Source organism: Convolutriloba macropyga, chromosome 8, assembly GCF_964194025.1.
Source record: "Convolutriloba macropyga chromosome 8, txConMacr16.3, whole genome shotgun sequence".
NCBI classification, from domain to species: domain Eukaryota; kingdom Metazoa; phylum Xenacoelomorpha; order Acoela; family Convolutidae; genus Convolutriloba; species Convolutriloba macropyga.
In genome coordinates this window covers 38883362-38909528 of record NC_134475.1, presented here as the reverse complement: position 1 = coordinate 38909528, position 26167 = coordinate 38883362, and the positions used below count along the sequence as shown (strand labels likewise).

Here is a 26167-nt window from a genome sequence, read left to right as displayed (position 1 = left end):
GGCTCGTGGCGTGGTCTCATTATTAATAAGCCCCATTAGCTTCCTGAGGTGTTGGAACTTAATCCGTCGCTTTTTGTTGAAATCTTAAATCTGTTATGACTTTTGGAAATATTTAACCAAAACAAATTTGGGTTTTTGAGCTTTGTCATTTTTTAAAATAGTTTTCTGGTCAAATTGTAGTTCAGTTTTTGTAAACACAGGCACAACCCGTTTGCAGTGAGCTATAAATTAACCCATGTCACAGTTTTAGCTTAAAACTTTCGTTCCTCGGCTTTTCTATTTTTACTACGAGACTTCATAAAATGTTTGAGATTTTTGTATGTTTACATTTTAGAGGATTTTCGTTTTCTTTTTGGTTTATAACAATAATCGTTAGTCCTATTGGCTTTAAAATTTTGCGCAATTGCAGATTGGATTCTGGTATATCTCAATTGCTTCCTGTGGAGATATGAATGAAAATTTCAGTGATTTCAGGTAATATCTAATGACATTAATAGCTGTGAAGTTGATTGTTTTCAGAAATAGAAACGTTTTTTTAACGTTGCACCTCTTTGCTATTTTTTCACTTCTTTGTCGACCTGTTAACCAGTCGCATTGGGAACCTGTCTCATTTTTTCTAATAAAGTATAGGTTAAACTGTTTTGTTTAGATTTTATCACGCGAGTTTGATATTATTTTTTTTTGTAGACATCGAGTTGTGGTCGTAAATAATGTTTGTTTTTTGTTTTTTTAATGGTCCTTTAGTAGTTTTATTATCAAAAACTGTCATCGGCCCTCTAGCCTGGCATTATTATATTCCATTGGTTGTTTATTGAACAATATATTTTTTTTGATCTCTTCTTCATTTGGTAGCCAATTAAGCTAAGAGTGTGGATGAGCGGGGTCTGAACATTGTGCGTACGCACATTTTCGAGCCTCTTTGTTAGTTATACTGCAGAACTTCGTGAAATGTGTATTTTGAGTTCTGCGAATTGTTTTCGGCATCTTTTTTACAAACCTAACTTCTCAGAATCCTTCGCTTTAAATCTAAGGCCGTCTGCTGTATACTTTGTAGTTCAATAATATTAGATGTCCCTGTCCGTGACTTGTTTACGCTCTCCGCTTTCTCCAAAAAATACTTGGTAAAATATATAAAATGAAGCGTAGATTTTTTGTTGTTTTGGTTGGTATTGGTGCTTGTCAAACGTCTCGAAAATTGATGAAAAGGTTGTCGTGTTTTATCTTGATCTGTGTTTTGTAATTAAATGCAAATACAAATAATAATGGCTACACAGATACAAGTAATCAGTTTTCAAGTGTCTCATCTGTTGCTGGAAGAATTGAGGTTGGCATGTATCTGTGGTCGCAACATTCGACGAGCGACAACAAACAAGAGGGCGAATGAACGAATGACTGTTTTCTAATAGACTTTTATTTTCATCATCATCATCGGAGTTGTTAAGGCACTTCTTCTAGAACTCAGAAGTGCGTCGTGCTCATTGGTAATAATGCTGTTGAAATAGAAGCGTTTTCAATTTTTCTTGAAAACCATAAGACTGTCTGCTGATCTCAGTTCTGCTGGTAGTTGATTCCATATTTTTGACTGCTGTTAGTTGACTCCAATGCAGTCCGTTTTCTAGGGCATACAAATTTTCTTGAGTCGGAAGATCTCTTTCCAGTTGCAAGTTGGAAAACGCTGAGGTAAGGAGGTAGAAGTTCTGCGTTGAAGAGGGCTTTGTAAACGGAACACAACAGTTTGAATTTTAGCCTCTGCTGTTTTGATCTGCAGTGATGATCGTGCATGTGAAATGAGGTACTACTAGAACGGTGAAGACCATAAAACGGCAATAAATTTTCTGTACTTTGAGGTTTCTGTAAGTCTTTTGCACACACTTCAGCAAGTAAAGAATTGCAGTAGTCCAGTTTATTTGGTACACAAGTTCTTAAAAGCATATGTCGACTTTCGAAATCCAAATATCTTCTAATGCTATTCAGTTTTCTCACTTGAAAATAGCAGGAAGAAGTAACTGCTGCTATGTTTCCGGTAGTGTAAGCTATTGTCAAGAAATACCGCAATAGATTTCAGCTCTTCTTTTATTTCAACTGTTTCGTTTAGCACCTTGACACGTTTCCAAGAAAATGTTGATTTGACTGTTTTAATTAAGGCTAGTTCAGTTTTGTCTGGATGTAATTTTAGCCTTGAGGCAAACCAATTGCAGAGAACATCAAGTAGCCTTTCCAGTTTGTCATGAGTAGCTTGATTGTTAAATTTACGTTCGAAACATAGAAGTGTGTCGTGTGCATACACTTGGTACATTAATTCGTTTTCGTCAAGCAGGTCACAAAAAGGTGTTAGAAACATGTTAAAGAGAACAGGGCCCAATGTTGAACCTTAAGGAACACCAACGGTCAGATACTTGGGTTTAGAAAGAGAAGTTCCAATAAGCACACTTTGTGATCTCTGATACAGGTAATTTTCCAACCGCGTTGATACTGTTCCAGTAATTCTAAAGCGATTGTGACAGTTTTAAAAGAAGCTGGTGGTTAATTGTATCAAAAGCGGCTTGTAAATCATCGGAAGCTACTAGGACGGCGGATTTACGGTCTATTGCATTATATATGTCCATACTATTTTTTAAAGAGCGCTTTCTGCAGAGTGTTTCGAACGGTTGGCTGACTGCATTATACTCAGTAATTCATTTTTCTCCTAGCAAGACGTGATTTATGTATGTACCACTTTTTCAAATTTTCTCAAAGAAAAGTAAGTTGCTGACAGGTCTATAATTACTAAGTATTTCCCCGCCCATAGACTCTATGTTGAGTTTTAGTTTGACAACTGCATTTTTAAGCGGACTAAGAAAAACCCTAGTGTTAGGAGACTAATTAATAAGTGACAACACATGAGGTAACCAGAGGTTGCATAAATGTTTAATTGAACTGGTGGGGAGAGGATCATTTAAAGGTGTATTTGAGAGACTCAGTGCAACTTCTCGCAAAAATTTTACATCAATTGAAGGAAAATTCGTTAATTGAGACTGACACTGTTTGACAGGGAGATTGAGATCCACATTTAAAAGAATTTTCCACTTTTTCTCAATAAAGTAATCGTTAAATGATTCTGCTAAACAATCATCTGAGGCAAAAGAAGGTAGAAATCGATTATTTCCAGAAATAAGGTTGTTGACTGACGAAATTGTTCTTTCATTGTCGTTTTAATCAAATACTTGATTTTATTGGTGTAAAAGATTGTTTTCTTTTCTTGTATGACTTTTCAGTAAAAGGTCATGAAAATTTTGTACGCTGTCATAAACATGGTTGAGCTATCCTAACGTTTCTGTCTTTCATATTTACGTTTCTTTTATTTCAAAATTTTAAGTTCATCGTCAAAAAATGGCCATCTTCTAACTTTGTCTGTTTTAAGTTGAAGAGCATAGTCAAAACTTGTGAGATCTGTAACATCAGAGGGGTTTAGAGCAAAAATCTGATCGAGTGTGTTGCCCGCTTTATGAGTAGGAAAGTCAATTAATAGAATGCAACCAGCTGAAAGGAGGTCAGCAAAAATTTGTACTTTGCTGGTCGTTGTTTTACTAAAATTCAGATTAAAATCTAGAACAAATATAGAAGTGTATTCCAGTACTCTAGGAAAGAAGATTTGACTGAATTCGTTTATGTATTCGTTAAAAGGAGAGGAAGGAGGGTGGTAAATAACAATTAGTAGGCTCTTGTGTAATCCATTCAATAGTTCATCGCACACTATTTCACCGGCTGGTGAGCATGATTCTTGTATAAGTGATGTTAATCCAATTTTTTTTATAAAATTGCTTGACCACCCCCACTGAAGTAAGTACGAGGTGAATTAATAAATCGAAAACAGCTGAGGTCAGTAACACAATGTTTCAATAAAAATTCGTCACTTTTATCTTTGTGCAACCATGTCTCGGTAAGGATTAAGATATCCATTTCATGAGCGTTAATAACCGCATTAATATCGTTCGCAATATTTTGCAATAAGAGCTAAAGAATAAAAATGACTTGCTCATTAATTCATTACTTCTAGTTTGCGAATAATGGTCTCTATTCTCAAATTTGGTAATTTATCTTAGGTGTAATTTTGATTCCTTGTAGATAGACCTTTTTAAGACCTAGTTCTGATTCATAAAAATACACTCAATTGAAAGCTTGAACCGTAAGCGTAATGAATTGCGGACTAGCCATGATCGCGATTATGGGTTAAAACACGCGTTAAAAGTAATATTAGGAAAACTTTTATTGCAGGACTTTTATGCATTAAATTCATTTGTAACCTAGTAATATTTATGGCTGGGTAGATTTAGCCATAGGATTATTATCATTGTGGATTAACATGTTATGATGAAACTGAATGCGACTTTTAATACTGCGGTGTCGGTGACCTCTTTATTTATTTGAGTTTGTAATGTCTTGTTTTAGTTTGACAAGAACCACACAAGTAGCAGTAGCCCCACCATGTCGGATGAGAACAGTGGATTAAAAAACTGTGACACTTCTTTGAATTACCACGAGAATGGAGTAGCCAATGTTTCAAACTCAATGAGTAAAACACCTCTAGCCGCGTCTCAAATGTCGCATGTGACGAAGACAAAGCAACCTCACAGAGAGACAAGTGCTATCTCCTCAGCCAAGAAGAATCTAATGCCTCATAGTCTGTGAGTCAATATCATTCCTATCGATTTGGCCATGCTTCGGCTCTAAATTAAAAAGCAGCGAGGCTATCATTGGTCTCATCGTGGATTTTTTTACGACTCGAAGAGTATTTTTTAATTACTACCAAATGAAGTTTGTAGCAATTATATTAGTCCTGTTGGTCTTTTGTTCAAATGCGATTTTTCGCTTGACCGATTTTTTGTCTGGCCCATTTGACTCTTCGTCCTCAAAAACGGGATTAACATGTAGCGCGGGCATTAAGTTCTCACTAGTCTCAAAGTATGCGATTCACAGAAACTGTTTTGGAGACTTATATTTATGGTGTGAACTGCGGTTCTTAGAGGTTGACCCCCTCCGTTGCACTCCCCGGCTGCGCTTACCTCACACCCCTTCAATTAAGCTAATGCTGGCCTCACTAAACTGTGCCGAGCTACTGACGAAGACAACCGCTCGACGGTAGTTTGAGAGCAATTGGCTCCCACGTTCGTCGGTAGTTTTAATTTTTTTTAAAAAAAACCAAAAGTACTATTTGCTCAGGTGGCGTTTTGACCTACACACGAAAGTGATTTAAAGTGTCGAATGATCTGATATTTTCTGAGCGAGAGATTTTTTTTGTTCATGCGCTACGTTGAGTGAATAATTTCTTGGCTATGAAAAATATTTTTGAGCAAACGGTGCATATAGATAACCGTTTTTAGCCGTTCATTTGGCTCAAGTTTTTTATTGGAGTTTGCTATTTGGAGGAGTATTTTTTAATCGACGCTGCATAAGTATTTAACCCTCTGGAATTAACAATACGGAGTTTTCGTGAGCCTAGTATTGCGTTTGAAATGCAAAAATGCTCATGTTTCTCACTTCGTAAGTTATTTTTTCGCTTTTTTTTCTGTAACTTCTTTATTTTTGGATCTTTCGGTGGACATTTTCTGTAATAAGTGTACATGGCAACATCGCTCCGATTATTCGTGCTTTGAAAGCCTCCGTGTTTGTCGTGAGATCCAATTTTAACGGTCATTTGTCAAATTTATTTTCTTTGTTTAATTGTATTTAGGGCTTTCTGTGCACCGACAGAGATTTTAGCTTGGCGTTTTTGACAATTCAATTACTTTTTGGCGTTATGTGTTTGAAACCTAATTCAAATTTGTTTCAAAATTGCGATTTTAACAATATTTTGACATTTTTGCGTAAATTTTAATCTTTGAATCCTTTTTTATTTGGAACCGAAGATGGCCGTTTAGTTTTTCTGAGCCTTCAATGATAAATGAAAAATTGTATTTTGTTCTACCTAATTTTTTTTCCATTTGATTCAACTTCCAAATCTATGAATGGCTTTTCACTGTTTTTCACGGTGAATCCATAGCCGCCGCTCTGGCTCTGAGTTGTTTAAAATTTACGGATTTTAGCCTTTTTCGTTTCCCAATTTTGTTTGCTGTTGATTTATCATAACGCAGCTCTAAGATTTTTGGAATTGCTTTTGTATTTTTTTCACTAATTTGACTGATATTGATGTTTCGCAAATTTTCTTTGGGTTAGGTTGTGGATTCTTTAGTTTGGATTCTTTTTAACAAAGATGTTTCCGAGAAGATAGAATTAATTGTTATTTTTTTACTGCGACACAAAAGTTTTTGTTTGCTTTTAAGAAGTAAGATCAGGTTTTTCTTATTCAGTTTTTAGGAATGTTATCTGCTTATGCTTTCCCAATGCGTTTTTTGAGTCGGTGAGTTAATTGCGGAGTTGTTTATTTTCGAGACCAATTTTTAGTGGCATTTATTATCGAGGTCGGTTCTTTGAGCTATCAGTTTATGGGCATATTTAAAATTTTGGCTTCTTTCCAACATTGCCAGATTTTTTATAATTTTGCATTTTACTGTTTTAATATTTAACAGTGAGCTGTTACTGTTTTTCAATATGATTTTTAGTACTCCTTAATTGTTTTTGTTTTCCAATGATATTATTGCCGAAATTTTTCTTGTTGCGACAGTGGTCTTGATTTTTACTAAATATTCTAGTTTACTCTGGTGATCCAAAAAGTAATTGGTTCCGGAGAGAAGATAACGGTATCGGCTGTAAGTACTGTTTTGTTTGCTAAGGTCTATCGCTTGCGGAGTTCTTCAGGCGTTTCTTCGTTTTCTTAATGTTTGTTACAACCATTTGAGCACCTCGCAAGAAGTCAGAAAGCGACTGTTTCGGTGACTTGTACCACTAAGCAATTGAGCTGTTGTTCGTTACTCTCTTGATACGAGTATTTAGGTCAATCGTGTGATAAACTTTTGAGACTCAATAGAATGACTGCACTCTCATTGATTCCCTATTGAGAATTTAAATTCCAATTGAGAGTAATCCAAGCTAGATAATTACAAGGTTATATTGCTTGAAATACATGTTAAATTGCTCTCGAACGAATTTTGAAGCAATTTTTGTTAATGTGTGTGTCTTTTTGTGCGAATTTTTCTCTTGACCGTTTTCTTCAACATTCTTTCGATTTGATTTATTAAGTAACTTTTTCGCGCTTGACTTTTTTCTGAGTGATTATTTCGAATGCGGGCATTCAGAAATTAAGTCTTTTGCCGAAATAAAACTGATTGTGTGCAACTGATTGTGATCATAGTCCGTGTAGCTTAGTGGTTACTGTCCAGGACTCTCGTACGCAGGTCTAGATTCGAACCACTACCTAGTCAAAAATTTTTGCATCACTGATTCTTCGCCAGTCGTTCGTGAGAAATTCGTCCAAACTTAGTTGGTTTATTATAGCTGCGAAGCTGTAAGCTGAGCGTAGCTATATTGCGGTGCTCTTGGTTTTTTTTGTTTCGTCGTCTGACGCTTCATTTTCGTTTTACATTTGTTCTAGAACATTCTGTCTCGTCACTGCTTAAATGACTTTTTCGCGCTTGATTTCACGCTTTCTGCGTGACCTAAATTGCGGTTATTCAGAAACAGAATCTGTTCCTAAAACAAACTTGATTGTAAGAAAACAGATTGTGTGGTCCGACAGCCGAGTGGTTAAGGCGACTGGCTGTTAATCCGGAGATCGACGGTTCGAGACGCGACAGGGAAAATTTTTTTGCACCCAAAAACAACCTCCTTTGAAATAAACTTGTAAGTTTTATAGGCGGCGGCGATAACTATTATCAACTCACTTCTGTATCTTTTTCCACCTGTATTTTACGGCACGCAAGTCTATTTCGCAGCTATTCCGGCAATCTGCCGGCTATGTTGTTTGTTTGGTGTTCGATCTGAAAATTGGTTCAGAATTTTAATTTGTCTAATAAATTACTCTCAAACGACGTTTGTAGAAAGTATATTAGTCCTCTGGTCTTTTTACGACTCCATGAGGATTATTGATATTCTACAAAAGTTTTTTCGACTCGAAAAGTTTTTTAACTAGAGCACGTTTGAGCATGAATTGAATTTTTGACTTCTTTCGTTTCAAACGTTTACCTGTTTTTGATTGCTGAGTTCTGTTTTCGACATTGAATTTTAACGGTAGCTCGGTTTGTAAAATAGTTATTTGGAATAGGAACTGCTGGTAATATTTAAGGTGATGAGGTCATTTTGAGATTTTATGGTCCAATATAAGTCACCCTTACTTATCTAAAATAGAGATCCCCCGCCAGCCTGCCCTCCCCCCCCTTTTTTTATCGTGTCTATTTTGATGTTCTGATTTCGGTAAGTTAAGGTTAGAGATTATAATGCTTCGAGATTATAATGCTAAGGTTTGAGATTATAATGCTTCGATTCGTTTCCGATATTCTAGCGGCTATGTTTTTTTTAGCTTACACATGTTTGTTCATGACTTATACTTTTGACTTGACTTCTGTTTTAGAACGTTGACCTCTATTTTCGAGCGTTGGACTTTAACAGTAGCTTAGTTACTAATACCTATTGATTAGGTACTGCTGATAATGTTGAAGGCCGAAGGGTCATTGGATCTTTTCCGTTTGTGCCCCCCAGTACGTTATGCTCCACCAATTACAGAGCCCGTGTCATTACATGGTAAACCCTTCCTACCTACCTCCCCCACCACCAACCCACAGCCTCAAACTAAAAAGTGCGTCTCAAAGTTTTCTCTTTAATAATTCCGATATAGGTAGAACACCGGTTATGTTTTTATGCGATTTTTCGCTTGACCGATTTTTCGTCTGACCCATTTGACTTTTTGTCCTCAAAAACGGGATAAACAGGTAACGCTCGGAGGGTATTAAGTTCTCTGAGTGCCTTAAGCCTTATTATACTCTGTGAATACGATTAACCAAAACTGTTTTGAGGAGTCAGTTTTGTGTTGTAAAGGGCGGTTTTTAATCTTAAAAGTTGACCCCCCAGTCACCCACCCACAAGTCACCACCCTTCCCCCACAAACCGGCCCCCCTAACGGTAGCATCTTTACGCCCCAGCTGGCTACTACCAAAACCAACAGCTCACCGGTCGTTTGAGAGTAATTCGCCCGACGTTACTCGGTTGTTTTTAATAGCCGCGAAGCGATAGCGGCCATTATTGGGGAGATCGTGGTTTTTCAATTCAAAGAATTCGAATTGTTTTGGGGCTGTCTTGGAGTAGTGATTTTGGTCAAGCCGAAACAGGAAGTGGAGCGAAACAGCGGGTGGTTTTGTGGAGTGATATTTTTTCACTCTAATTTTAAAATAAAGTGAAAACGCTGTTTCAACGAAAATTCGCTTTGTTAGTGGTTTCTTGGATCATGTGCGGCAATTTCACTTTGAGTTTTACTGTTTTTTCGATTCCTTGGTTCGGATTTTTTTCTCATGGTTCTCCCAATCCGTTCATAGTTCATTTTGCGCCTAGTTCTTTTGTTTGAACCAAATTTCATTTCTCGCTAGTAATTCATTGTTCACATGCGGCATTTTGACATTGGTTTTCTGTTTCCTTTTTATTTCATCTAATTTTTCTAGAAAAGGTTTTCCCAATTCACTGATAGTCCGTTCTAGGTCTAGTTGTTTGTTTAGTCAATGAAAATTCTTTAAATTGTACGTCAGGACTTGTCCTGCTATGTTTTTTTAATTTGTCTCCATCGATGATTCTTTCGACCTTACTTCTTGGAATTGACTTTTTCAATGACTTCAGTGACTGCAACTGCTTTGCAGTAAAAATCTGTGTGCGTGACGTCATTTCTGCTTTAAGGTCAGTTGCGTGACTTACCTTACTAAAAAATGACTTCTGAACTCCTTTATGGAACTTATGAACATTTACTACTTAAAGATCAATAGTGTGTACCTAAGTAGTGCCAAACTTATATGCCCTATTTCTTCAATATTAGTTTTGATTTTTTGATTTCGAATATCAATTTTGAAAAATCTCTTTTAGGACTTTTTCCTTATAGACCGTATGTGTCATAAAATTGACAGTCCGAATCTAACCCAAAACGTCTAGTGGCCTATTAAAGGACTGGTTGTCGATCTGTCTATCTTATTTCTTTAGTTGTTTCAATTCATTGATGGCCACGAGCGTCTCTCGTGGCTATTTTCCGGCAATCTGCCGGCTATGTTTTTTGAATCTGATTTTGTCTTCTCTATCTCGTTGGTCCTTTTGGACTAGTAGTTGCAGCGGTCTAAATTGCGTCTAGCATTCGGCAACTTGCTAGCTATTTTTGTAAATTAAATATACTGCGTCATGACAGACCCCTTGCGGCTGGTACTTTAACCAATTTCTTTGAACTAGTCTTACGATAGTTTTTCACAAGCTAGTCAGAGAATGCCATCATTCGATTTTTACACAAGCTAATCAGAGGAAACCATTATTCGATTTTAAAGCTGTTCATTTACAGAGTTGAGATTTTGGTCCAAATTTAAAAATTTTTGCTGTTAAAATGCACAAAATGACAGTGCATGCATTGTACAAATGGACACTGAGGTTCCAAATTTTAATCTAAACGTAATATCAAGCTTCGGCTTGATGATTGCTTGTAGTTATAGAAAATGAAACATAGCCGGGTGAACCCAGAGCGGACCGCTGATAGCTTTGTCAAATTGACAGCTGTTAGGCTACCAGCATCTCTATTAGATGCATCGGTTAACAATTTTTCTTTTAAAAAAAAGATTTTTCAAAAAATTTGTTCCGAAATTTTTATGGAAACTCTGATAACCAATTATCGAACAGTGAGCTGAACAATATTCACAGGTGTGTGTCAACAGGATAAAAACAATGTTTCTTTGGTTTGAGAAAATGCAACAGATATGAAAAACCCAACAGTACCCAACAGAAAAAAATCCAGATGTGCAAGTAATGCGTTTTAATGTTTTCGGTATTGCATTTTGAACCTCGAGAGTAAACATAATGTATTGTGTGTCTAAACATAAACCACTAAAGGGAATTGTTGATACTTCTCGAAATTAAATTATATCAAACATTTATGTATATTATATAATCATTTTTGAAATGCTCTCGAACGAAGTTTGAAGCAATTATTGTAACATGTGTCTTATGCAAAATTTTTGCCTGACGTTTTTATTCTAGAATAGTCTTTGACTTCTTGAGTGACCTTTTCACTTTAGTTCTTCAGTTCTGAAAGTTCCTTGTTTAAAGGGATTGTGAGCGAAAGGAAATCAAGACCAAGGCCTTTGCATCTGAGTGGTTACGATGGCAGGCTTCAACATGGAGGTCCGGGTTTCAACCCCAGTGGAAAAAATTATTTTGTCCCCATAAAACATTTTCATGCTAGGTCCCCTCTAGAAATATATTGCCCCGTCTATCGTTCGGGAGCAATTCTTCCGACGTTAGTTAATGTTTTTTTTACCTCGCAAACCTTTGTACTGTTAGCCTTAGAATCTGTACTGCGATGTAGACAGGATCAGAAGAAAGCTTGCTCTTTGGTGTGTGAAAACAAATGAGAAAACGATAAATAAAGTTACATTATGAAATATTTTCGTTTTTCTTTACTTTGGATACATTAACATATTATATTATGGTTGATTATATTTATGTTATCATAGATTATTTTTATGATTTTATATTTTTAAAAAGTAGAGTCGGAAAATCTGTCTCCTAAATTTTTTGTCTATAAATAGTTGGATTTTTACTGTTTTTTTTCAAAAAGTGTTATGGAAAGGGTGATGCAATTACAAATTTTAATTTTTTAGGTTTTAATCTGCTTTTTTAAGCTGCTTCAGCATTGAGCAGTTATTTAGTGCAGTATTTTGAGAAAATTTAAAGATTTTCGAATTTATTGTAAATTTAGTGTTATCTGCTTTTGTTTCCACGAAAACTGTGACTCTAAATGAAAACAATGGGTCTCCCGAGCGTTGGGGTTTGAGATAATTGTTTAAAAAACTGACTAATCAACATCTTTGTAGGAAATCTGTGAAATGCAATTCGCGAAAAGTCTCATTTGGTTTCTGTTCCACTAGTGCGTGACTTGAATAAAACATTAATTGTATCTTGGCTTAAGGATTGTTGATTTTGCAAAGGTTTAAAATTTTTTGAACTTTTTGGAAGAAAATAGATTAAAGTTCATATATTTTTTGGGGTTTGCGTTTTTAGTGGACTGCGGGGCTATCGTTGGCCTTCCATTGGTCTCTAAATTCCAAAGAATTTGGACTTGATTGCTCTATCGTTTTACAATTCAAAGAATTGAAGTTGTATTTTAGGGCTGTCTTAAGATCTGTTCACACTGTTTCATAATTAGAGTTTTTTAATATTGAAGTGATTATTCTGGTCACGGCGAAACAGGAAGTGGAATAAAAAAAATCGAGCGGTTTTGCGACGGGAAAAAAAGGTTTGCACAATTTTAAGATAGGGAGAGGAAACAGTGTTTAAACAAAACTTATTGAGCCAAAATGGTGCATTTGTAGCAAAGTTTGTAGCAATTATTTTAGTCCTGTCGGTCTTTTTTATGCGATTTTTCGCTTGACCGATTTTTCGTCTGACGTTTTTGACTTTTCGTCCTCAAAAACGGGATAAACAGGTAGCGCCCAGCGGGCATTAAGTGCTCTTCGAGCCGTTCAGCTCTGTTTCAGCTCAAGCTCTTTTGGAGACTTATACTTATGGGTGGTGAAGGGTGGTTCTTAGAGGTTGAAGACCTCCACTGTTGACCCCCCCCCCCGCGCTGTTACCCCCAAACCCACCACACTGTTGCCCAACCCCCTCCTCCCATCAGCCCTTGGTGCACCCCCGCCCCCTCCCCCGGTTTTAGCTCCTGACGAACAGCCGCTTGCTAAAAACACAAAAATTTATACTATATTGCAATTTTTTCAAGCTTTTTAAAAAATTTTGACACTTTTTGATTTTTATCAGCCCTAGGTGCCAACAAACCTCCTCTAGATTTTAATAATAGGTTAGTGCATAGTTTCTAGTGGTAATGGAATGGTTTCAACATTTTGACATCACGAATGTTTGCATGTATTTGACAAAACGTGCCATTTTTTTGAAATATTTTGACCTTTTCTCCTCCAGGTCTTTCCAGTCCCAGGGGCCAGAAAACATCCTAAGGGGTTTGATAAGTTGCTGAATATTTTTTGTTTGGCATGGATTAGTTTGCAACTTTTTAATGTCACAAACTTTAGCAATTTTTTAAAATAAAACTTGCTTTTCAAATTTTTATTGAAAGTTATCTATTGTTTTTAAGTTTTTTCAGCCTCAAGAGCCAAGGAACCTCCTCTAGGGTTTTAAAACAGGTTATTGTATAGTTTCTAGATTTAATGGAATGTCTTGCAAGATTTTAACATCAAAAATTTTGACCATTTTTGCTCTTTTTGAGTTTTTTGACATTTATAGTCATTTGGGTTTTTTGAGCCTCAACGGTCAGATAATCAACCTTTTAATATCACAAATTTTAGCATTTTTTAAATCAAACTTGCAATATTTTTAGGTTTTGTGAAATTTGTTATCATGCTCTTAGGTTTCTCTAGCCTCAAAAGCCAGAGAACTTCCTCTAGGTTCTTATAATGTGGTACTGCATAGTTTAAGGATGTAATGGAATGTTCTTCAAGATTTTAATATCACGAATTTAAGCATTTTTTCTAGTTATTTGCATTTTTTGTTTGAGTTTTTTGCGGCGCCAGGTGCCCTGGGACATCCTCAAAGTTTTGCATAGTTTCTGGAATTAATAGGATGGTGATCAATATTTTTATGACTCCAGTTTGGATAAAATTTGTTAAAATTTACAGTGTTTTCCAAAATTTGTCTATATTTTTAGTCTTTTTCTGAGTTTAACGATCATTGTTGGCCAACAAAAGTTTTTAAGTCTCGGAGATGGGTTACTTGACAGAATTTTTGAGACAAAAATGGTTTTCAACTTTTGCTGCGAAGTAGAGAATTTTTCTTATTTTTGCTTTTTTCAATTTTTTTTCTATTTGATTTACTAACAAGGCTAGAAAACTAGAAGAGTCGAATCCCATCATGGATAATATTCCTATCTCTTTGTCGGTTAGGGTTTCTTTTGTTCTCTCTCGATCACGTTTTATCTCTCACTCTATCGCTTTTTTTGATGCCGCACTTCAGCTGCTGTTATGTGGCTTAATGTCATTATTTCCGATCCTCATTAACAATGAGTTATGGTAGAAATGTTTTTATCATAAGTGGCTTAGCAGACAATTTTTAGGAAAGCATTGTTAATTGCTCTCAAAAGCACTTTTGTAGCAAATACATTAATCCTGTTTGTCTCTTTTATGCAATTTTTCGTTTGGCCGATTCTTCGTCTGACCAATTTGACTTCCATCTTCAGAAACGAGATAGAGGTAGCGCCCAGTTTGCATTAAATTCTCTTAGAGCCGTTAGGCCCAGTAGTCTCCGAGTATGCAGTTAACAGAAAATGTTTTGGAGACTTATACTAATAGTGTGAACGGCTGTTCTTTGAAATTGATCCCACACCCCACCCAACCACCGCCCCCCCATCAGTCCCCCCAATCCACTTTTTCACCCCCGCTGCGCTCACCTTACGTCCTTTCAATTAATCTGAAGCTAGCCTCACTAAACCGTGGCTAGCTGCTGACGAAGCCAACCGTTTGCCGGTCGTTTGAGAGCAATTCGCCCGACGTTAGTCGGTTATTTCTCTTTTTGGTCTTTGAGTTTGGTCAGTTTCTAATTGGTCTTAAATTGAAGTTTTTCAAATTTAATTAAGGTCATTTGCTAGCCATAATTTTATGTCAATGTTTCAAGCAATAGGGTTTGGTAATGCAAACTTAAACTTCCAAAGTAATAATTTTAAAGCATGTTTTAAGTTTTTCATTTTAGATTTTAAATTTCAGATTTTAGATTTCAGTTTTTAGATTTTTGATCTTAGGGGACACCGAAAAGTTTTAGTGGTTTGACGGAAGTAGTGGATTGTTTTCGAGACAAAGAAGGTGTTTTGAAAACAGTAGCGCGAAAGTTAGTGACTTCGAATGTTTTCAAATTTTTTTCCTGTTTTTTTCTGAAATCTTTGATCTTAAGGGCTAATCAAACTTTTTTAGAGATTGAAAATGATTTATTAGATTGGTTCTATGGACATTGAATTTGAATTGAAGATATTTTTTTGCGAAATTAAGCAGCTTCAATAATTTTTCAAATTTTATCAAATGTTTTTTCAATATTTATTGGCCCCAAAATTTGTCTTTGGGGCCAATAAACCTTTTTCAAAGCTTGTGCGTGGTTATGGTTATATTTCAGTTGCATCACTTTCTATTTATTAGCTTAACAAGTGTTGCAATCGTAATGTTTTCTCGAATTTTTCCGAAATCATGATGTCATGAGGCGTTGCTTTTTATTCGTTCTTTCGTTCGTATCCGACTGAATTATGTGCGTGACGTAATTTTTTAAGTTTTAGTGGAGTGAGTTTACTCTTTGGAGTGATAAAGGTTTGGGTCATACCTGACGTACCTCACTCTCAAAATGACTTGCTCACTCTCAAAGAGGTTCTGGTTACTTCCATTGAAGGCGGTAACGACAAGAGTATGTCACTCCAATTAATTGTTGTTTTGAATTAAAGGCTGCTAATAGAAGCAGTGATAATTTATAAAGGTTTTTGATCAAATGTTCACGTCTCAGCAAATAATTAGAAATTTCTTTTTTTTCAGTTTGTTTTTATCTTGTTGAAACTGGAGATCTATCGCGGCTTTTTCTTCAATCTGCCTGCTTTATATTTTTTGGCGAGTTGGATGACTATTTTCTTTTTGAAAAATGTCGAAATGTCTTTGCATTGAGAGAAAGAAATTATTTATCCCGGGTTGCTGGTTTTGTGATCCGACTCGAAAGGGATTTGGCGGAAAATTGCAAAAGGCTTGAAGTATTTAGGAACTCCGACAGCTGTTGTTTTGATTTTTTTCACTACACACGGCATGAGCTCTGAAGGTTACGCTGGTCTGCCTAAAGAAAGATAGTAAACGCTGGCAACAAGTTGGAGATTCCACCCTTATCGTGTAAACCGATCTTGGGAACAATTAGATTCTTCCCAGTAAATCTCAATATTTGTATTTCATTATGTATTTTTCAATGAACTCTTTTTGGATCACTTAGATTATTAGTTGCTCCCAAATTAAATCGAGCGATTACATCGCCTGCTTGTGTGCTTGTATACCTAATGCGATATTTCGCTTGATCAATTTTTCAACTGGGCATTTGTCTTTGTCCTCTAAAACTAGTAAGCCCCTGGGGAATTAAGTCTGCTCATTAGTGCTCGTGAAGCTCCACTAGTCTCGAAGAATACGTTTCTCAACAAAACCGGCAGAGATAAAATCGGTCGTTTTTTAAATTGACCCCCCCCCCCGCCGTATTCCCCCAATGCACCCTGACAATGGCCGTCTGGTCCCGGTCAGGGGAGTTGCCGTTGTCGTCTTTCTTCTTCAATTCCTTGGGTTTTGTTGTTTCAAAAATAGGGTCCTTGTTTCAATTTCTTTATTCAATCATTTCTTTTGTTTCGCCACGTGCACCTTTGTTTAGCTTGTATTCGATGATTATGATCCAAACTTGTCGAAGAAATCAAGTTTACAACATTTAGGCGGCAAAATATACTTAAGAATTATCACATTGATAACATTCTCGGGGCCTACCTAACCTGCCGGGTGTGTTTTTGGGAAAACATGTGCAAGTTTAACAGCTGGTCGGGTTAAGAAGCCTAAAGCAGTTTTTACTTCACATGACCTAGCTGTTTTGTCGGGACCGGTGAACGTCCTTGTCACGCGTCCCAGGGGCCAAATTCCTCTTGGAGTCCATTCTTCCAAAACCCAAACGGCGTCATTCACTTCCAATTTGCTTTGTCCACTTCTTCCTGGTGTTCAGGGTTGGAATGTACTCTTTTAGAAGTCTTCCAGATTGCTCCGAGTCGTTGTCGCACTTGGGTCCACGTCTTCGTCTGGATTGTGGGAGTCTCTTTGAAGACACTCGCTAGGACATTGGGAAACGCTCTACCGATCAGAAAGTGGTTGGGTGTCAACGGGTCCCGGTCCTCGATGTCACTTCTAACGTGTGTTAAAGGTCTCGCATTGACAAGACTCTGTTTCGATAACAATGGTTGAGAAGACGTCCCAAGTCAACTTCGCAGATCCTACATTCAAGAGAAGAGCTCGTTTTTTAATTTGTACGAGCCTTCTGGCCGTCTGGTCCCGGTCGGGGGAGTTACCGTTGTCGTCTTTCTTCGTCAATTCCTTGGGTTTTGTTTCAAAAATAGGATCCTTGTTTCAATTTCTTAATAATCATTTCTTTTGTTTCGCCACGTGCACCTTTGTTAAGCTTGTTTTCGATGATTATGATCCAAACTTGTCGAAGAAATCAAGTTTACAACATCTAGGCGGCAAAATATACATAAGAATTATCACATCGATAACATTCTCGGGGCCTACCTAACCTGCCGGGGGTGTTTTTAGGAAAACATGTGCAAGTTTAACAGCTGGTCGGGTTAAGAAGCCTAAAGCAGTTTTTACTTCACATGACCTAGCTGTTTTGTCGGGGCCGGTGAACGTCCTTGTCACGCGTCCCAGGGGCCAAATTCCTCTCGGAGTCCATTCTTCCAAAACCCAAACGACGTCATTCACTTCCAATTTGCTTTGTCCACTTCTTCCTGGTGTTCAGGGTTGGAATGTACTCTTTTAGAAGTCTTCCAGATTGCTCCGAGTCGTTGTCGCAATTGGGTCCACGTCTTCGTCTGGATTGTGGGAGTCTCTTTGAAGACACACGCTGGGACATTGGGAAACGCTCTACCGATCAGAAAGTGGTTGGGTGTCAACGGGTCCTGGTCCTTGATGTCACTTCTATCGTGTGTTAAAGGTCTCGAATTGACAAGACACTCTGTTTCGATAACAATGGCGGAGAAGACGTCCCAAGTCAACTTCGCAGATCCTACATTCAAGAGAAGAGCTCGTTTTTTAATTTGTACGAGCCTTCTGGCCGTCTGGTCCCGGTCGGGGGAGTTGCCGTTGTCGTCTGTCTTCTTCAATTCCTTGGGTTTTGTTTCAAAAATAGGATCCTTGTTTCAATTTCTTTATTCAATCATTTCTTTTGTTTCGCCACGTGCACCTTTGTTTAGCTTGTATTCGATGATTATGATCCAAACTTGTCGAAGAAATCAAGTTTACAACATTTAGGCGGCAAAATATACTTAAGAATTATCACATTGATAACATTCTCGGGGCCTACCTAACCTGCCGGGTGTGTTTTTGGGAAAACATGTGCAAGTTTAACAGCTGGTCGGGTTAAGAAGCCTAAAGCAGTTTTTACTTCACATGACCTAGCTGTTTTGTCGGGACCGGTGAACGTCCTTGTCACGCGTCCCAGGGGCCAAATTCCTCTTGGAGTCCATTCTTCCAAAACCCAAACGGCGTCATTCACTTCCAATTTGCTTTGTCCACTTCTTCCTGGTGTTCAGGGTTGGAATGTACTCTTTTAGAAGTCTTCCAGATTGCTCCGAGTCGTTGTCGCACTTGGGTCCACGTCTTCGTCTGGATTGTGGGAGTCTCTTTGAAGACACTCGCTAGGACATTGGGAAACGCTCTACCGATCAGAATGTCGTTGGGTGTCAACGGGTCCTGGTCCTCGATGTCACTTCTAACGTGTGTTAAAGGTCTCGCATTGACAAGACGGTTTCGATAACAATGGTTGAGAAGACGTCCCAAGTCAACTTCGCAGATCCTACATTCAAGAGAAGAGCTCGTTTTTTAATTTGTACGAGCCTTCTGGCCGTCTGGTCCCGGTCGGGGGAGTTACCGTTGTCGTCTTTCTTCGTCAATTCCCTGGGTTTTGTTTCAAAAATAGGATCGTTGTTTCAATTTCTTTATTCAATCATTTCTTTTGTTTCGCCACGTGCACCTTTGTTAAGCTTGTTTTCGATGATTGTGATCCAAACTTACGAAGAAATCAAGTTTACAACATTTAGGCGGCAAAATATACATAAGAATTATCACATCGATAACATTCTCGGGGCCTACCTAACCTGCCGGGGCTGTTTTTGGGAAAACATGTGCAAGTTTAACAGCTGGTCGGGTTAAGAAGCCTAAAGCAGTTTTTACTTCACATGACCTAGCTGTTTTGTCGGGGCCGGTGAACGTCCTTGTCACGCGTCCCAGGGGCCAAATTCCTCTTGGAGTCCATTCTTCCAAAACCCAAACGACGTCATTCACTTCCAATTTGCTTTGTCCACTTCTTCCTGGTGTTCAGGGTTGGAATGTACTCTTTTAGAAGTCTTCCAGATTGCTCCGAGTCGTTGTCGCAATTGGGTCCACGTCTTCGTCTGGATTGTGGGAGTCTCTTTGAAGACACACGCTGGGACATTGGGAAACGCTCTACCGATCAGAAAGTGGTTGGGTGTCAACGGGTCCTGGTCCTTGATGTCACTTCTATCGTGTGTTAAAGGTCTCGAATTGACAAGACACTCTGTTTCGATAACAATGGTGGAGAAGACGTCCCAAGTCAACTTCGCAGATCCTACATTCAAGAGAAGAGCTCGTTTTTTAATTTGTACGAGCCTTCTGGCCGTCTGGTCCCGGTCGGGGGAGTTGCCGTTGTCGTCTGTCTTCTTCGATTCCTTGGGTTTTGTTTCAAAAATAGGATCCTTGTTTCAATTTCTTTATTCAATCATTTCTTTTGTTTCGCCACGTGCACCTTTGTTTAGATTGTTTTCGATGATTATGATCCAAACTTGTCGAAGAAATCAAGTTTACAACATTTAGGCGGCAAAATATACTTAAGAATTATCACATTGATAATTTTCTCGGGGCCTACCTAACCTGCCGGGTGTGTTTTTGGGAAAACATGTTCAAGTTTAACAGCTGGTCGGGTTAAGAAGCCTAAAGCAGTTTTTACTTCACATGACCTAGCTGTTTTGTCGGGACCGGTGAACGTCCTTGTCACGCGTCCCAGGGGCCAAATTCCTCTGGAGTCCATTCTTCCAAAACCCAAACGGCGTCATTCACTTCCAATTTGCTTTGTCCACTTCTTCCTGGTGTTCAGGGTTGGAATGTACTCGTTTAGAAGTCTTCCAGATTGCTCCGAGTCGTTGTCGCTCTTGGGTCCACGTCTTCGTCTGGATTGTGGGAGTCTCTTTGAAGACACTCGCTAGGACATTGGGAAACGCTCTACCGATCAGAAAGTGGTTGGGTGTCAACGGGTCCTGGTCCTCGATGTCACTTCTAACGTGTGTTAAAGGTCTCGCATTGACAAGACCCTGTTTCGATAACAATGGTTGAGAAGACGTTCCAAGTCAACTTCGCAGATCCTACATTCAAGAGAAGAGCTCGTTTTTTAATTTGTACGAGCCTTCTGGCCGTCTGGTCCCGGTCGGGGGAGTTGCCGTTGTCGTCTGTCTTCTTCAATTCCTTGGGTTTTGGTTCAAAAATAGGATCCTTGTTTCAATTTCTTTATTCAATCATTTCTTTTGTTTCGCCACGTGCACCTTTGTTTAGATTGTTTTCGATGATTTTGATCTAAACTTGTCGAAGAAATCAAGTTTACAACATTTAGGCGGCAAAATATACATAAGAATTATCACATTGATAACATTCTCGGGGCGTACCTAACCTGCCGGGTGTGTTTTTGGGAAAACATGTGCAAGTTTAACAGCTGGTCGGGTTAAGAAGCCTAAAGCAGTTTTTACTTCACCTGAGCTAGCTGTTTTGTCGGGACCGGTGAACGTCCTTGTCACGCGTCCCAGGGGCCAAATTCCTCTTGGAGTCCATTCTTCCAAAACCCAAACGGCGTCATTCACTTCCAATTTGCTTTGTCCACTTCTTCCTGGTGTTCAGGGTTGGAATGTACTCTTTTAGAAGTCTTCCAGATTGCTCCGAGTCGTTGTCGCAATTGGGTCCACGTCTTCGTCTGGATTGTGGGAGTCTCTTTGAAGACACACGCTGGGACATTGGGAAACGCTCTACCGATCAGAAAGTGGTTGGGTGTCAACGGGTCCTGGTCCTTGATGTCACTTCTATCGTGTGTTAAAGGTCTCGAATTGACAAGACACTCTGTTTCGATAACAATGGTGGAGAAGACGTCCCAAGTCAACTTCGCAGATCCTAGATTCAAGAGAAGAGTTCGTTTTACAATTTGTACGAGCCTTCTGGCCGTCGGGTCCCTGTCGGGGGAGGTGCCGTTGTCGTCTTTCTTCTTCAATTCCTTCGGTTTTGTTTCAAAAATAGGATCCTTGCTTCAATTTCTTTATTCAATCATTTCTTTTGTTTCGCCACGTGCACCTCTGTTTAGCCTGTTTTCGATGATTATGATCCAAACTTGTCGAAGAAATCAAGTTTACAATATTTAGGCGGCAAAATATACTTAAGAATTATCACATCGATAACATTCTCGGGGCCTACATAACCTGCCGGGGGTGTTTTTGGGAAAACATGTGCAAGTTTAACAGCTGGTCGGGTTAAGAAGCCTAAAGCCTTTTTTACTTCACATGACCTAGCTTTTTTGTCGGGACCGATGAACGTCCTTGTCACGCGTCGCAGGGGCCAAGTTCCTCTTGGAGTCCATTCTTCCAAAACCCAAACGACGTGATTCACTTCCAATTTGCTTTGTCCTATTCTTCCTGGTGTTCAGGGTTGGAATGTACTCTTTTAGAAGTCTTCCAGATTACTCCGAGTTGTCGCACTTGGGTCCACGTCTTCGTCTGGATTGTGGGAGTCTCTTTGATGACACACGCTGGGACATTGGGAAACGCTCTACCGATCAGAAAGTGGTTGGGTGTCAACGGGTCCTGGTCCTCGATGTCACTTCTAACGTGTGTTAAAGGTCTCGCATTGACAAAACTCTGTTTCGATAACAATGGTTGAGAAGACGTCCCAAGTCAACTTCGCAGATCCTAGATTCAAGAGAAGAGCTCGTTTTACAATTTGTACGAGTCTTCTGGCCGTCTGGTCCCGGTCGGGGGAGTTGCCGTTGTCGTCTTTCTTCTTCAATTCCTTGGGTTTTGTTTCAAAGATAGGATCCTTGTTTCAATTTCTTTATTCAATCATTTCTTTTGTTTCGCCACGTGCACCTCTGTTTAGCTTGTTTTCGATGATTATGATCCAAACTTGTCGAAGAAATCAAGTTTACAACATATAGGCGGCAAAATATACTTAAGAATTATCACATCGATAACATTCTCGGGGCCTACATAACCTGCCGGGGGTGTTTTTGGGAAAACATGTGCAAGTTTAACAGCTAGTCGGGTTAAGAAGCCTAAAGCCTTTTTTACTTCACATGACCTAGCTTTTTTGTCGGGACCGATGAACGTCCTTGTCACGCGTCCCAGGGGCAAAATTCCTCTTGGAGTCCATTCTTCCAAAACCCAAACGACGTCATTCACTTCCAATTTGCTTTGTCCTATTCTTCCTGGTGTTCAGGGTTGGAATGTACTCTTTTAGAAGTCTTCCAGATTACTCCGAGTTGTCGCACTTGGGTCCACGTCTTCGTCTGGATTGTGGGAGTCTCTTTGATGACACACGCTGGGACATTGGGAAACGCTCTACCGATCAGAAAGTGGTTGGGTGTCAATGGGTCCTGGTCCTCGATGTCACTTCTAACGTGTGTTAAAGGTCTCGCATTGACAAGACTCTGTTTCGATAACAATGGTTGAGAAGACGTCCCAAGTCAACTTCGCAGATCCTAGATTCAAGAGAAGAGCTCGTTTTACAATTTGTACGAGCCTTCTGGCCGTCTGGTCCCGGTCGGGGGAGTTGCCGTTGTCGTCTTTTTTCTTCAATTCCTTGGGTTTTGTTTCAAAAATAGGATCCTTGTTTCAATTTCTTTATTCAATCATTTCTTTTGTTTCGCCAAGTGCACCTCTGTTTAGCTTGTTTTCGATGATTATGATCCAAACTTGTTGAAGAAATCAAGTTTACAACATTTAGGCGGCAAAATATACTTGAGAATTATCACATCGATAACATTCTCGGGGCCTACATAACCTGCCGGGGTGTTTTTGGGAAAACATGTGCATGTTTAACAGCTGGTCGGGTTAAGAAGCCTAAAGCCTTTTTTACTTCACATGACCTAGCTTTTTTGTCGGGACCGGTGATTGTCCTTGTCACGCGTCCCAGGGGCCAAATTCCTCTTGGAGTCCATTCTTCCAAAACCCAAACGACGTCATTCACTTCCAATTTGCTTTGTCCTATTCTTCCTGGTGTTCAGGGTTGGAATGTACTCTTTTAGAAGTCTTCCAGATTACTCCGAGTTGTCGCACTTGGGTCCACGTCTTCGTCTGGATTGTGGGAGTCTCTTTGATGACACACGCTGGGACATTGGGAAACGCTCTATCGATCAGAGAGTGGTTGGGTGTCAACGAGTCCTGGTCCTCGATGTCCCTTCTATCGTGTGTTAAAGGTCTCGCATTGACAAGACTCTGTTTCGATAACAATGGTGAGAAGACGTCCCAAGTCAACTTCGCAGATCCTAGATTCAAGAGAAGAGCTCGTTTTACAATTTGTACGAGCCTTCTGGCCGTCTGGTCCCGGTCGGGGGAGTTGCCGTTGTCCTCTTTTCGATTGTGATCCAAACTTTTTGAAGAAATCAAGTTTACAACCTTTAGGCGGCAAAATATACTTAAGAATTATCACATCGATAACATTCTCGGGGCCTACATAACCTGCCGGGGCTGTTTTTGGGAAAATATGTGCAAGTTTAACAGCTGGTCGGGTTAAGAAGCCTAAAGCAGTTTTTACTTCACATGACCTAGCTGTTTTGTCGGGGCCGGTGAACGTCCTTGTCACGCGTCCCAGGGGCCAAATTCCTCTTGGAGTCCATTCTTCCCAAACCCAAACGACGTCATTCACTTCCAATTTGCTTTGTCCTATTCTTCCTGGTGTTCAGGGTTGGAATGTACTCTTTTAGAAGTCTTCCAGATTACTCCGAGTTGTCGCACTTGGGTCCACGTCTTCGTCTGGATTGTGGGAGTCTCTTTGATGACACACGCTGGGACATTGGGAAACGCTCTATCGATCAGAAAGTGGTTGGCTGTCAACGGGTCCTGGTCCTCGATGTCCCTTCTATCGTGTGTTAAAGGTCTCGCATTGACAAGACTCTGTTTCGATAACCATGGTGGAGAAGACGTCCCAAGTCAACTTCGCAGATCCTAGATTCAAGAGAAGAGCTCGTTTTACAATTTGTACGAGCCTTCTGGCCGTCTGGTCCCGGTCGGGGGAGTTGCCGTTGTCGTCTTTCTTCTTCAATTCCTTGGGTTTTGTTGTTTCAAAAATAGGAGCCTTGTTTCAATTTCTTTATTCAATCATTTCTTTTGTTTCGCCACGTGCACCTTTGTTTAGATTGTTTTCGATGATTATGATCCAAACTTGTCGAAGAAATCAAGTTTACAACATTTAGGCGGCAAAATATTATACTTAAGAATTATCACATCGATAACATTCTCGGGGCCTACACAACCTGCCGGGGGTGTTTTTGGGAAAACATGTGCAAGTTTAACAGCTGGTCGGGTTAAGAAGCCTAATGCCTTTTTTACTTCACATGACCTAGCTTTTTTGTCGGGACCGGTGAACGTCCTTGTCACGCGTCCCAGGGGCCAAATTCCTCTTGGAATCCATTCTTCCAAAACCCAAATGACGTCATTCACTTCCAATTTGCTTTGTCCTATTCTTCCTGGTGTTCAGGGTTGGAATGTACTCTTTTAGAAGTCTTCCAGATTGCTCCGAGTTGTTGTCGCACTTGGGTCCACGTCTTCGTCTGGATTGTGGGAGTCTCTTTGAAGACACAAGCTGGGACATTGGGAAACGCTCTAGCGATCAGAAAGTGGTCTGGTGTCAACGGGTCCTGGCCCTCGATTTCACTTCTAACGTGTGTTAAAGGTCTCGCCTTGACAAGACTCTGTTTCGATAACAATGGTGGAGAAGACGTCCCAAGTCATCTTCGCAGATCCTAGATTCAAGAGAAGAGCTCGTTTTACAATTTGTACGAGCCTTCTGGCCGTCTGGTCCCGGTCGGGGGAGTTGCCGTTGTCGTCTTTCTTCTTCAATTCCTTGGGTTTTGTTTCAAAAATAGGATCCTTGTTTCAATTTCTTTATTCAATCATTTCTTTTGTTTCGCCACGTGCACCTTTGTTTAGATTGTTTTCGATGATTATGATCCAAACTTGTCGAAGAAATCAAGTTTACAACCTTTAGGCGGCAAAATATACTTAAGAATTATCACATCGATAACATTCTCGGGGCCTACATAACCTGCCGGGGCTGTTTTTGGGAAAACATGTGCAAGTTTAACAGCTGGTCGGGTTAAGAAGCCTAATGCCTTTTTTACTTCACATGACCTAGCTTTTTTGTCGGGACCGGTGAACGTCCTTGTCACGCGTCCCAGGGGCCAAATTCCTCTTGGAGTCCATTCTTTCAAAACCCAAATGACGTCATTCACTTCCAATTTGCTTTGTCCACTTCTTCCTGGTGTTCAGGGTTGGAATGTACTCTTTTAGAAGTCTTCCAGATTGCTCCGAGTCGTTGTCGCACTTGGGTCCACGTCTTCGTCTGGATTGTGGGAGTATCTTTGAAGACACAAGCTGGGACATTGGGAAACGCTCTAGCGATCAGAAAGTGGTCTGGTGTCAACGGGTCCTGGCCCTCGATGTCACTTCTAACGTGTGTTAAAGGTTTCGCATTGACAAGACCCTGTTTCGATAACATTGGTGGAGAAGACGTCCCAAGTCATCTTCGCAGATCCTAGATTCAAGAGAAGAGCTCGTTTTACAATTTGTACGAGCCTTCTGGCCGTCTGGTCCTGGTCGGGGGAGTTGCCGTTGTCGTCTTTCTTCTTCAATTCCTTGGGTTTTGTTTCAAAAATAGGATCCTTGTTTCAATTTCTTTATTCGATCATTTCTTTTGTTTCGCCAAGTTTATCTGTTTAGCTTGTTTTCGATGATTATGATCCAAACTTGTCGAAGAAATCAAGTTTACAACATTTAGGCGGCAAAATATACTTAAGAATTATCACATCGATAACATTCTCGGGGCCTACCTAACCTGCCGGGGCTGTTTTTGGGAAAACATGTGCAAGTTTAACAGCTGGTCGGGTTAAGAAGCCTAAAGCAGTTTTTACTTCACATGACCTAGCTGTTTTGTCGGGGCCGGTGAACGTCCTTGTCACGCGTCCCAGGGGCCAAATTCCTCTTGGAATCCAT

The 26167-nt window shown here is 39.5% G+C and overlaps 1 protein-coding gene across 1 annotated transcript in view; it reads left to right on the top strand.

Annotated features, from left to right (window-relative positions):
- LOC142344113 (uncharacterized) overlaps window positions 1-26167 on the top strand; it is a 68491-nt gene that overhangs the window by 9737 nt on the left and 32587 nt on the right. Inside the window, exon 2 of the mRNA XM_075395612.1 lies at window positions 4429-4664. Coding sequence (XP_075251727.1) covers window positions 4429-4664 — 236 coding nt within the window. The remainder of the gene's footprint in view (window positions 1-4428; window positions 4665-26167) is intronic.